Source organism: Vidua macroura, chromosome 6 (genome assembly GCF_024509145.1).
Source record: "Vidua macroura isolate BioBank_ID:100142 chromosome 6, ASM2450914v1, whole genome shotgun sequence".
Classification (NCBI taxonomy): domain Eukaryota; kingdom Metazoa; phylum Chordata; class Aves; order Passeriformes; family Viduidae; genus Vidua; species Vidua macroura.
Genome location: NC_071576.1, coordinates 38,423,862 through 38,436,654, shown reverse-complemented (window position 1 = coordinate 38,436,654; position 12,793 = coordinate 38,423,862). Strand labels below are relative to the sequence as shown.

Sequence of the window (12,793 nt, the reverse complement as noted above, 5' to 3'; positions counted from 1 at the left end):
GCGCTGTGCTGCCCTCCAGCGGCCGAGGCCGCAGCTGTCGCCCGAAACCGCCCCGGAAATGGGAAATGTCGCTGCCACCCCCAGAGAGCGACCCCCGAATTTAGTCAGCAGGGTTGGTCTTACAGGTCAACGTTGAAAATCCCCATTCCAATTAAAAAAAAAAAAAAATGTTCAAAGACCCTAAATGGCATCGAAAAGGTACCTGTGACCACGAACCCTGGAGCAGGAGCCCCTTCCACGCCCCCCCCCCCCCCCCAATTCAGCAGGAACATATTCTGGGCAGAAATGGAGTGTTCTTCGGTAGGTGTGGTCAGACATCACTCACGGGACATGGTACATCATGTAGGATCGATGGAGCAGGGTATGAAGCAATGGCATGGACTGCCCAGGATCACTACCAGAGTAACTTGACATTTAAAAGGGCCAGGGATTTAGAAAGCTGGTGCAACGTCACAGCTCACCACAGGATGTTTGTTGCTGCTGACCTCAGGAATCAGAAATCGCAGCATAGACATATTCTATTGCATAGAACCAGATTGGAGGGGTGAGGTGGGTTGGGCAGAGATTTTTGCAGATCTGTTCAGCAGCAAGTTCCAAGCAAAGGGATTGATGCAGTTGAGCAAAACTCATTGCATTGAATGATTTGCTGAGATGGCCATGGGGTATTTCAAAGGAACAAATCAAAACACAAACTGTAAACGCTAGAGGAGCTACAAAGTTAACATGGAACAAACCCCCTGAAACAAGGGAATGGGTAACAACGCCATTTACACTACAAACCTACCCCCTACAAAGAGGGTAAGGAGAAGTGTTGCAAACCCTGGGTGAACTGGGATCCCCACCCTACAGCAGCAAGTGTTTCAGAGTAACTTTTCCCTTCCTGCCTGTCACTGAGTGACACAGAGGCCAAGTTCACTCCGTGAGAAAGGCCACTGGAATGAGCATGCTCTCCCTCACTGGATACAGTGCAGAGAGAATGAGAAGCTTAATTCCTGACTCTTAGCATGCTTCCTCAAATTAAGAAACCAGGTGTAAAGCAACACAGGAAAAAACCTCAGAAGGATGTGATACTGACTCTGAAAGACATTTTGGAGGCAGTGCTGTTGCTTAGACTTGTACATAGCCAGAAGGGAGAGAATTTACATCCTCTGCACTGAATGGGGCAACAGGAAGAACAGATGTTGCAAAAACCTTATACAGCAGAACAGTTTACTGAAGTCTAACCCAAACAGTCTGGCTACTTGCCTCTTCCTTACCTGCAGGTTCAGGATTTTATAACTCCAGATTGCATTCATTCAGTTAATTTTAGATCCCTAACTACACAAAGCTCCCATTCCAGTCTTTGTCTGATATGAGCCCAACTCCCCCCCCCCCCATGCAAATTTCCCAGATTAGGTAAATAACAACATCAATTTTAAAAAACAATCACAAAAAACCCAACCCAGTTGATCTCTACAACACATGCTCTCCCCAACTCTGACACGGGGTGAGATAAAACATGATCCAGTCAGGTCTTTGGCTCTGGTTCCTGACACAGTTCCCCATACACTTTGCAGGTGCATTTCTTCCTGCTCCTTGCTCTTCTTCTCCCCAGGAGGAAAGGAGCACCAAAGGTTATCCCCCCCAGGCCCAAAAATAGAGGTGCAGGAGCCACCTACACACCAGTGTCATTTCTTTCACCGCTTTTGACATTAGGATCCTCTTGCACCTTTCTCATTTCCAGCCCTTTCACCCATGTGTAGGCAAAGGAGCCCCCCAGAACCATCAAGTTACTCGTCCACCACAAGAAGCTCTTTGTCTCCTCAAAGTAGATAACAGCCAACACTGTTTGCGCACAGGCCTTGGCTGTCCCAGACACGTTGTGGGTGAGTGGGCTAGTGAACTTAATCTGAAGTCCAGTCACATACCCAATGGCAAAGCCAAACACTCCCCCCAGGGTCATCATGCCCCAAAAACTGGGGCTCCCCAGCTTGTCAAAGTGGTAGAGGGTGCGGAACTCGCCCAGCAGCACCATGAGGGGGAAGAACAGGACGCAAGCGTTGATGTTGTTGTAGAAGGTCAGGCGCCAGATGCTACCATCCACCACAGGCAGCACTTTCTTGGTATAGATGGCATTGAGAGAGACACAAAGGCTTGCTAAGATCCCAAAGAATATACCTGTCCATGACAGAGTACCCTCTGCTCCTTCCTGGTCAACACCCAGCCAGAAGCCACCTGCAACCAAACAAATCAGGCATCATCTGAACTGCTGAAAGGCTCAAAACAGTCAAAAATTCATCATTTACTTTATGGTGAACAACAACAAAGACAGGTTTAAGGGCTACCCCGTTTTATTATGTGAACCCACAAAATGCCACGACTGGGAAGACTTATTTTACGAGTGCAGGAAATTTACTGTGCAGGTAGTTCAACCGCAGAGGACTAATTCCCACACTGAGCAGGCGGCAGTTCAGAAACTACCATTCCAGCTAGTCTCTGCATATAGGTAATTTTCAGGAGACCATTTTGTTTTTAATTGAAAACACTGGAAATTGACATATGGGTAGAAAAAATATTCTTCAAATATTTTTTGAAGATATTCTTTAAAGTTTGAAAAAACCCAACTTTATAGACTTTTTTCTGCTGTTAACAGCAAGGAAAATATAGGCCAGAGAATAAGATGGAAAGATAGTAAAAACATGGATGTAATATTAAGCATGACAAAAAAAAAAAAAAATCAAAAGGCAGAAACTGTGTGCAGCATCTTCATGTTAAACTTTGATAGGCAAAGCACTGTCTAACCACCTCCAAAACAGGAGTTACAGGCTTTGCATCTCCAGGGCAGAGAGGGAGACCTCTCCCCGTCCAGCTCATACGCAAAACATAAAAGGGAGATGAGCTACTGAAGGAGCACTGCACCACATTTTCATTAGCTGCTTCTTGTTGGAGGCTGTCTGGCAAGTTGCCTGCAAAGCACCTAACAGGCTTGAAACTAAGCCCAGATACAAATGGGTTCCATGCACCAACAGGAGAGGCTTTGTGTCAGGCCACAGAGGCTGCTCAGCTCTGCTGCTACAGGCACACAGGCGATGCTCTCACGGCGAAAGGAGATGGAGCCAGGAGGACAGACTCTGAACCTTGGAGAAATCCTGCCAGGCACCACACTCCTGGGCAGTGCCTGAACAAAAGATTAGCTGAAGGCAATTGCTTACATCACTTGTAGAAAATACAGTAGCTCTGTTCCTGTTCACCTCTTCCATGGAGATGAGATTCTCTTATTTTCATCTGATTCCTTCTGGCCATCTAACACTAAGTGAATGCATGCACACCTGGAACCAGACTGAAATCAACAGTTCACCATTCTTGGCATCTAAATGGCCCTTCAGTGGAAGGTAGCTTTTGGGATTATTTTGTCTTTGGAATGGACAACTTATAAGCATTCCTGTTAAGCCACTCAATGCCTTGCCCTACATCCTAACCAGGCAACCAGATCTTCTGGTGGTGTTTTACGCTTGGCTTGATCAGCTAACCCTTTATCACATGCATTCAGCCTACTGTAAAAGCTAATTGGCTGGTTCTATTGTATGGTCCCGGTGGACCTGACATAAATGTTATTGTTACAGAAGTTAATAATCAACAAGAACTTGGGAACAGGGAGAGAGCCACCTGCTATTTTATGACCCGCACAGGGGGAAGAAACAAAAAGGTAAGGTAAGTTAAACTTCATTAGAGGGTAGAGAAGTTTTAGTGCTCGAAGGCAAAAGGGAGCTGTGTCAAATGAGAGCAATTTCTTCTCTGAATGAGTCACCTACATCCTCCAGACATACAAATTTGGTTGCCATAGACAGAGCAAGGCACGAGCCCGGAGCTACCCCACATCACCAGGGAGCTGCCATGCAGGTGGGGATGACTTCCCAAGGGAAAGGTACCCCACCACCGTCTCTCCGGGGCTGGCTGTCGGATGGGAGCAGCCCTTCCTGCTCCCCCTCACCTATGATAACTCCGCAGGCCAGAAGGGCATAGAGGGAGGTGGTCTGCTTGAGGAGGAGGTAGGAGAGCAGCACGTTGAATACGGTGGTGAGGGAGCGCCCCACGTTGTAGAAGGCCACGCCGACATGCTTGAGGCAGAGGTTGTTGGAGGTGACCATGCCGATGAAGACGGCGGAGAGGGGCAGGACGCTGCGGGACACCTTGGGGTCGAGGCGGAGGGTGGGCAGGCCGGCGCAGGGGGGCCCGCAGGCCGCCCCCAGGCTGAGGCCCAGGCAGAGGGTGGCCGTGAGGGCGCACTGGAAGAAGGTGACGAAGAGAGGGGCGTCGAGGCGCAGCGAGGGGCTGTCCAGCAGGTACTTGTTGAGGAAGACCATGGCGATGGAGGTGAACCAGTAGAGGCAGACCACCACGGCGATGCGCAGCGCCCGCAGCAGGAAGGGCGCCCGCCGGCCCCCGCCGCCCTCCGCCGGCAGCAGCGGGTCAGCGCCGCCGCCGCCCAGCGCCATCCGCAGGATCCCCGTCCGCGTCAGCTGCGCTCTGCTCATGGCGGGCCGGGCCGCCAGCGACGGCCGCCGGCCCCCGCCTCCTCCCGCCGCCTGCCCCGCTCACCCGCCTGCGCCGCCGGCCCCGCGCGTCCCGGAGCGCCGCGGCCCCGCCCGCCGTGCTTTATTCACGCCCCGCGGGCGCCGCTCGGCACCGCCCCGGCCGCGGCGCCATGTCGGGGGAAGGGCCGGCCCGGCCCCGCCGCCCGCTCCGCCCCGGGGCAGCGCGGCTGTTGCGAATATGAAATTTATTTAAAAATTCTTAAGAAAGGATGCTCTTTAATATTTGAACTTTTTATACTTCCAGGTCGAATCAACAAAGAAAGGAGATTTAATCCGTGGAACACAGAACGGCGAACATGCAAGCTCTAAGTGATGCCCGGGTGTCAAAAAGAAATTACTTGTCGGTAGAATAGCCTTGTTAAGGTTTAGGTCTCGACACGTTTCAACGACCTCTGACCCAAGTGGAAGTTAGCAAAGCTTGGGGGACAAGCTGACAGGGCACACAAAGAATGTAGAATTCACAGGTCCTAAGGACATTTGGCAGGACCCCTAAGATAAGGAAGAAACTAATAAAGACAACTCAGCAACGGTACTGTGATCAGCTCTGACTGGGTAAAAGGTAATTCCAACAGGGGGAGATTATAACCACCAACTCACTGACCACCAGCTCAGAAAACCCACTGACCCAAAAGAAGAGAAAGACTGAGCATGTGGACTAATAACCACGAGAATTGAGAAAATCATCAGTCAATAGAAGATAGAATATTAATCAACAAAAAATCTAGGTAACTTGTAGCCAATGAATTAGCTTTGTTCTATAGCAAACAATGCCTTTGTTTGCAAAAATGTGCGAATAGTGAAAAGTTTTGCTAGCTGTCGCACTGGCCTTGTGGATTTGCCACCGCTTTCCGTGAAGAACTGTAAATAAATCAAATACCTCAACTCTGTGTGTGGATTGGTGTCCTTCATACCAATTTGGGACAACAGGGGCAGACAGCAACTGGGGCAGTTTAACGAGGACCTGAGGATGGTCCTTGGGCACCCTCCACAGCCAGGAGGAAGGGCCTTGCTGTGGGACTGCTGGGGAGGGGCTGCCATGCTCATGGATGCTAATGGTGACCAGCACTGTAATCGCTGGGCAGTGGGTGGCAGGAGGGGACTGGTAGTGGTCTTTGTGTCAGGAACAACACTGCTTTACTGGCTTGTGTCAGCATCCTTCATGTGCTGGTTGGAGCAAGTGGGGTCTACGTGTTGGACATGCAGTGGTTTGCTAGCATGAATTTTGCCCACATCCCATCAAAAGCACAATGTCCTCTGCTGCCTAAACCTTCTGTACAGAAAACAGGTTTGCATTTTTGTGGAGGTAAATAAAACCTTCCCAATACAACCTAAATGAAGCAGGCATGGTGACATGCACAAGCAAGGGCAGCACAGGCAAGAGTCAGCTGCCTAGTTCCCATTCCTGCATCAATAATTTTGATATCTTACCAGGAGAATGTCTCTGCCAATGCCATTTACCTCTCCAATACTGAGGTACAGCCTGTGCTGACTTGTGCACTACCCTGCTACATTGCAAGCGATACAGGGGCTAACTGCTTTCAATGTAGCCTGGGTGTTAGGATAGGCTGCACACATTCTCATGCTAACTCAGTTATCCCACAGTCCCACATCATCATTCCAGGTATAAAACACCCATCTGCCCATAATCACATGCCAAAACATCCCACGTTCTCTTAATGGTGCTTTATAACAAAGAAGCCTTTCAATAACAAACTCTAGCATGTTGTGAATTTAAACTGCTGGACAGGATGAAATATATTAAAATTAATGCCAGATTCCATGTGGTGAGGGAGGCAGCAGTGAGCTCTGTCAAACATTGGTCAGTGTGACCCTTGCTTCTTTCAGCTGAGACTGCTGCAAAGTGTCTGGTTTGCAATGTTCTGGGGCCCAGCAATTTGCACAGGGCATAATTAAGAGGATTTTGGAAGCAAAGCCAACAGCATTAATTGGCCCCCATAGCAATCTTTGCTGCTCTTAGAGTTGGGAAGGACAGAAGCATAGTAGGGGTTTTGGGGAGAAAAGTACTTAATTAGGCCAGTTGATGTGGCTGGGAAATGTTTCAGGCATAACATGCTTTTCTCAAAGCTCTGAAGTCACTTGATTTTTTTTTCTCCCAGGTGCATTAGTGGGTTTAGTAAATGATGCTGTCCTTCCTCACAACCCTTGCCTTCTAAGCAGCATCTGGGCTCTGATGGGAATCATGTTCCCTCTGGACAAAGAAAGCTGGTGCTGGTGTGCTTGCTTTCAATTGACCGAGTGCCCTGAAGGGTAAGGGAGTGTTCAGGGTTGTGTTCTGAGCAACATCTCTCAGCACTGCACCTTGTGATAGTTGCCTGGTAGAGCCCTTATAACCCCAAGTGAATTTAGCCTGCTCACCTCACCCACCTCCCCACCCTGCCTGCACAGCTGGGAGAGCCACTCCATGCATGGTACTTGCCCAAGCTCACGTGGGGTGTGACATCCCTTGGATGCAGGCCTGCAGCTTCTGCCATGGAAAGAGCAGATTGTTACTCTGCAGAGGGGCTGGCATTAAGGCAGGGAAAGCTGTTATTGAAATTGTTATTGTTATTGTTATTGTTATTGAAATGACCGGTAGCTGTTCCCTGTAGCTCAGCCATGCTTTGATCCTGCTGCTAGAAGGCAGCTAGCATTTACTCATTACTTCATATCCTGTGTTCCTTCCATCCACCTTCTTCCAGTGCCTGGCCCAGCACTTCTCTCATAAGTGTTGTCAGTCAAGAAAAAAAAGAAAGCAGTCTGTGTGTGGGGCACTCGGTCGGTTCCATTGGTCCTCATGGCCTGTTATACATACCTGTGGCTTCAGCATCACATAATTTGGCTTGAATTTCAAGGAATCTGGCCTCTCCTACCAGTAATGTTGCAAGAATGACAGGCCTCCGGCAGATTTGGAGTCAGATGTAATTTTTTTTCCTTCTCTGTGCCACTTGCTAGCATTGTTCAAAGTGCCTTCTCTAAACTAAACACGGGAGTTGGAGAAGGCAAAAACCCCCTCCCACTGCATCTTGTTGACTCATTCAGTGCACATAAGATTGCTTTGGCCTGCAGAAGTTTGAAATATCCCAATCAATAAAATCCTTGTTGCTTCTCCTGGGTGATTATCCTACAGCCCTATCACACATGTATGGCACGTCTGCATGGAAAAATCAACCAGAATAACTCTCTCACCTCTGCCAATATAAGTCCCTGGTGCTGACAGTCTATTCCAAAATAAAAGTGTTTTGTCCTTGAATAATGGTAGTTCTGTGATAGTTGTGCTGGTCAGTCTCCCTAGGCAGAACTTGTCTACAGCATGGCAATGGTTTGACAAGTGCTTTGAATAAAGGCTTTCCTAGGCACAAAAACTGACCAGCAGAATTACTCTGCCTTAGCCTTGCCTGCCTACCTGCTTCACAAGGGTGCTTTGCTTTGGTGGGAAGGTGGTTTAAAGCTGTAGGTTTAGAAATTTCAGAGTAAAGGTAGTAATAAGTAGGTTTAGACAATGTAGCCTGGCCTCTTGCACAACATCAGTCTTAGGTTTCCCTGAATTAAAGCTTACTTGAATTAAACTTGATTTTCTATGAGGAAAAAAAAATCAATTTTGATTAAAAATAATTTCAGAGACTGAATTCAATAGAACACAAGCAATGTTATTCTGATGGCTGGTTCTTTCCCACTAAATAATGCACACTCCTTTTCATGCTTGGCACTGCCTGGTTCAATGGATCTTGTTGCAGCTTTGCTGACTCTTTTACAAACAAGCAGTTACAGGCAGATGAAGCTACCTTTTAGCCTTGTTTTTGGAGAAGAGAAATAATTTTAACTTCATTATAGAACATGTTTATTATGCTACAGCAGCAAAGATTCACTTCTGTATGCAGATGAAACCTCAATATTTTCCTGCCCTGCTGCCTGGTTGTGTATTAACATGGTAGCACATATTGTGAGGAGCCAGCACAGGATTATTCCTGGCTTAGGAGCGTGCTGCTCCGTGCTGCCTGAGTGCTTACAAAATAAGCAATTATCACTAACAGAAGTCTGAGGCTGGAAAATAAGCAGCTTTGACAGGTTCTTTGTGTAGGGAAATCTGGCTGGTAGTGTCCTTGCTCCCATGTCTTGTGAAGTGCCTGCACTGCTGGTGTCTGGCACACCTGATGCCCTTCCTGCTGCTGGTGTGCACACACATACATACACTCCTGCATCTTATTTACTTCTTTCCTATGTGATCAGAAAACCTTTTTAACTATGAGAGGTGCTGCTCCTCTGAGGGGAGAGCTCTCCCCTTCCCACTAAAGTCAGGTGACCTACTTGAAAGCATGGAAATCAGCTGATAGCCAGCAGCCTGGCTTATAAAACAGCAGTAGGCTTTGGGGTGTATGTCAAACCTGGTGGTGAGACAACACAGATTGCATTTCCTGGCCACACAAGAGATCTGGACATATTGACCAGTGTGTTATTGTAGGACTAGGCCCTCTGTCAGTCATGTAGAAGAGCAAACAATGCAGCAGAAAACATTGCCAGTTTTGTTTCTGGGTTTGAGGTTAGAAACAGGACTCATTCCACTACCTAGAATAGGACATGGGAAGAAATCCACTCAGCAGAGAAGTCATTCCAGTATATTTAAGAATTTATTGTTCCTTACAACCATAGGTATCTGATTTCCAGTTAATACATCCTTGATGCTGACATTTATAAAGTATGGAGCTTACAAGTTAAGATATCAATCTAGATTCATACATGTATCAAAACACACATATATAAAGCATATATTTATATCTGTAAATATGCATACGTGTGTGAGTATGCTCAGACTATGTACAGGTGGTGTGGTGCCACAATGGTGTCCAAGCAGGGACCAACAACCCAGGAGGGTTCATCTGTGACAGGAGTATTACTTTATTGTGACAGCGGTATTACTTTACTGGATCTACTGGTGACTCCTCTGGTTTGCTGTGTATCTCATTAAAATTAGTTTGAGGTTTCAAGTTTGAACTGCAGATATTGCCTGGTAACAAGAGGTCTCAGCTGTCATACAGTTATTCAGTATTTGCTGATAATCAACACAGGAAAAGAAGGCCAATGCAAAATCTAAGATTTATCAGATCAGATTAGCTGAATCAGGTCTCTGTCTGCTAGGGTAGTAAACATGAATCAGAAGAGACAATTGAGTAATCTCTTAGTATTGTCCTCAAACAACACCTGCTTTTAGCACCGGTGTTTCCCATTACAATACAGCTTCTTTCCAGACTCTCCCGGTAACTGTAGGAGGAATGGCCTTGGCAGAGTTTTACTGCTGTAGCCCTCCTGCTGCTGTAGCAGAATAATAGATGTTGCTGCAGTTTCATTGTGCAAAAACATTGAACTCCAGGGGAGTCCAGTGCAGAGGAGGCTTGGTGTCACTGCGGAATTGGAACAGTTTTGATCTAGGTGGATTTTTTTAGCTGTGGTTCTGTGCCAGCTTTCTTGGCCCAGACAGCTGCTGCGAAGATGCTTTGGTGCCTCCCCCACATGCTGTCCTCCAGCAGCCTGGTGACAGTAGCTGGAAAGTGCTTGGATCCAGCTGCACGCAGCTCAGACACCTTCCTGGACCCTAGAACATGGGGCACTCACACAGAATCCGCTGGAGCTCAGCCCAGAAGGGGCAATCTCCCAGCTGGATCCAAACTAGCTTTGAAGCTGGATCAAAACCAGCACTGCCTGGGCTCTTCCATCTCTGGACATCTGGTGCCAGGTCTCTGGAGCAGTCATGCTGACTCAGCTCTGTAGAGAGGCAACAGGACCTCTACAGGGGCTCTACCACATCAAAGCAGCCCTGAGCTTTGCAAATCTGAGCTGTTTTTGGAAGCAGTGCAGGTGTCCCATCAGCCAATAAAATTGCCCACACCTCAGACTCTCTGCATCTGGGGCATGCTGTATCCCCAGCCGGGATAGTCTCACTGTGCATAAGTGGAAGTGCATCAGAAAGAGTTAATGAAGGTTTCTTCTGGTTGTCTTGTCCCCTCCTGGCTTCCTCAGAATTTTGAAATGGTGGGTACCTGCTTTGACCATGGGCAGAGACTGGAGATAAAGGTAGCAAGTTCCTTCCGCCCCAAATTACAACATCACCATTTGGCAAATATCTGAGCTTCGATCCTTCCCCTTTCCTGCTTCCCTGGCGTGAAAGCCAAGCTCTATTTGAAACAGTCACACCGAAGTCCCGACTGCGCATCTGTATCAGCGGTGCTGGGGGAATGATCTGGATTACAAGGAGCAGCTGTGGCAGAAGTGACACTAGAGGGCAGGGCTGGCACACGGTTGGAGCCTTCCCAGGCAGGGGTGGGACAAGCCTGGGGCTGGACTGGGGTGCAGGTGCAGACTGCTTTCTGGGGTGCATGGGGATGCTAAGGCATGGGCCACGTCTCCAGCTGCCCATGCTAACTTCTGTCACAACCCAAGAACGGTATGGAATCAAGCCTTAAAGGCCCAGGTGACAAATTAGAAATCACAGCATTACACAAACCAGCACGGATTAAATACATTGCCCAGTTCCTGAATGTTTCCCAGCCACCCCCCACTATCCACCTCATCCCTGTGGGCTGCAGCAGCCTCTGCTTTCCACTCATGCCAGGCAGGAGCTGGCTGGGACCTGACTGCCTGCGCAGCAGAAATGACTACAAGGCAGGGTGAAAACTGGCAACCCACAGCAAAAAAAACGTGAAGAAGATGCTCCTTTGGCCCTCTGTCTCTGAAGAAGAGGGGATAATGTTGAGGGAAGGTGGACAGCATCCCAGGGTGACCCCCGATTCGAAAGGGTGCCTGGGGATGGCTCTGCTTGCCATGGCTCGGGAGCAGCCTGGCTGCAGTGATGCTGAGCTCTCTGCCTACAGCTGGAAATGCCCCCGCTGCCAAGGCCAGGTCAGGTGAGGGAGTAGTAGCCCAGCCCCTTAGGAGCAGGGCAGGCAGGTAGTGGGCTGTGATTTATGAGGCAAACGCTTGGAAACTCTCCAAACCCAGTGCTTAAGTGCTACTGAATGGCAGCATTAATTACTATTAAAAACATACATTTATATCTCTCTCACCTGCTTTAAATCCTGTGAAATTAGATATCCTACCCAACCCTTCCAGCCTTCGTGGCAGCTCAGGGTGTTTTATAGCCCTATAAAGCCCCACAGTACCTGCTGTCTACATGGGCTCTTATTTACGAGGCCTTTAACAGTCTTCCTGGCTGCACCATCTGAGCTCCCTGATCATTTCATTTCCATGTGCCTTGGAGGGAGTGGTCCCTTCAGCCACCCCAACAGCCATTCCTCCCCACAGGGACTGGCTGATTCACAGACCCAGGTACCTGGGGTGGGAGTGAGGCTGTGCTGGGGCATCCTGATGAACCCATTACCTGCATTTGGGCCAGCTTCCCTGGTTTTATGCAAAAAAAGGGATTCAGTGAGACAAGTGCCTCATGACAATGTTGTGAATGTCCTTGTTTGTGTGTCTTTTACAGCAAAGTCATGCCAGGCATCACCAAAAGCCACCCAGAACCTCCCAGGGCTGGGCTAAAACCCCAGATTTACTGAGGATAAAGACAATAGTTTATATACATAAAAAGAAAATATAATTTCCATATATTATCCTTTCTTTTGAATGCAAGCTATGTAGAAGTATCTTAAAATAGCCAGCTTTCTCTAATGGACTGCAGCCATTTTGCAACTCATCCTATTTCAGATGCCTTGATAGTGTGTTTAAAAATGTAGTGTGCCTTTGGACTGAGATGTGAACCCCATTCTGCTGGGGGTCCTGGGACCTGTCCCCAGGTCATGGAGAACAGGGTGGGGTGGAGTCAGGATCTGCATTCTTCTCCAGGTCTCTCCTACATAATATCCCCACTTGCCTCCCCAGCACTTCTGGGTTGTCAGGTCTGCTGGAGACCAGATGATGCTCTGGGGAACTGGCCAAATTTGTGTGCCTGTATCAGCCTGCTGAGGAGGAAGTGATAGATATCTCTGCCTCCTGACTCCTAGGCTGAGCATGCTAATTTATAGATTGTATCTGTCACTCCTGATAAATGATGTCTTACTTCCCTAATGCCACCTTCAAATTGAGTTTTTAAGGCTAGGTCAGGTGGAGAAGCCAAAGGGTGACTCTGCTTTTGCTCTGCTCTGACTTCGTTCTCTGCAGTTGGGCTGAAGTTGGCTTTTCAGGTAAGATGTGCATCTGTTGTGGCATCTGCTTTGCTGGCCAATTGGGCA

The 12,793-nt window shown here is 48.2% G+C and overlaps 1 protein-coding gene across 1 annotated transcript; it reads right to left on the bottom strand.

Annotated features, from left to right (window-relative positions):
* Positions 1-1,192: 1,192 nt before the first annotated feature.
* SLC35C1 (solute carrier family 35 member C1) lies at positions 1,193-4,551 on the bottom strand. Its single transcript, XM_053981540.1, has 2 exons — positions 3,971-4,551; positions 1,193-2,214 (listed from the first exon to the last, which is right to left on the bottom strand). The coding sequence occupies exons 1-2, from the start codon at positions 4,512-4,514 to the stop codon at positions 1,655-1,657; spliced, it is 1,104 nt and encodes a 367-aa protein (XP_053837515.1). The 5' UTR covers positions 4,515-4,551; the 3' UTR covers positions 1,193-1,654.
* Between the last annotated feature and the right edge of the window lie 8,242 nt (positions 4,552-12,793).

Excerpts from the sequence above, each read along its gene's own strand:
- SLC35C1 (XM_053981540.1), bottom strand. The coding sequence starts at position 4,514 with ATGAGCAGAGCGCAGCTGACGCGGACGGGGATCCTGCGGATGGCGCTG. Across the intron at positions 2,215-3,970 it reads GGCCTGCGGAGTTATCATAG|GTGGCTTCTGGCTGGGTGTT; the intron begins GTGAGGGGGAGC and ends GTTTGGTTGCAG.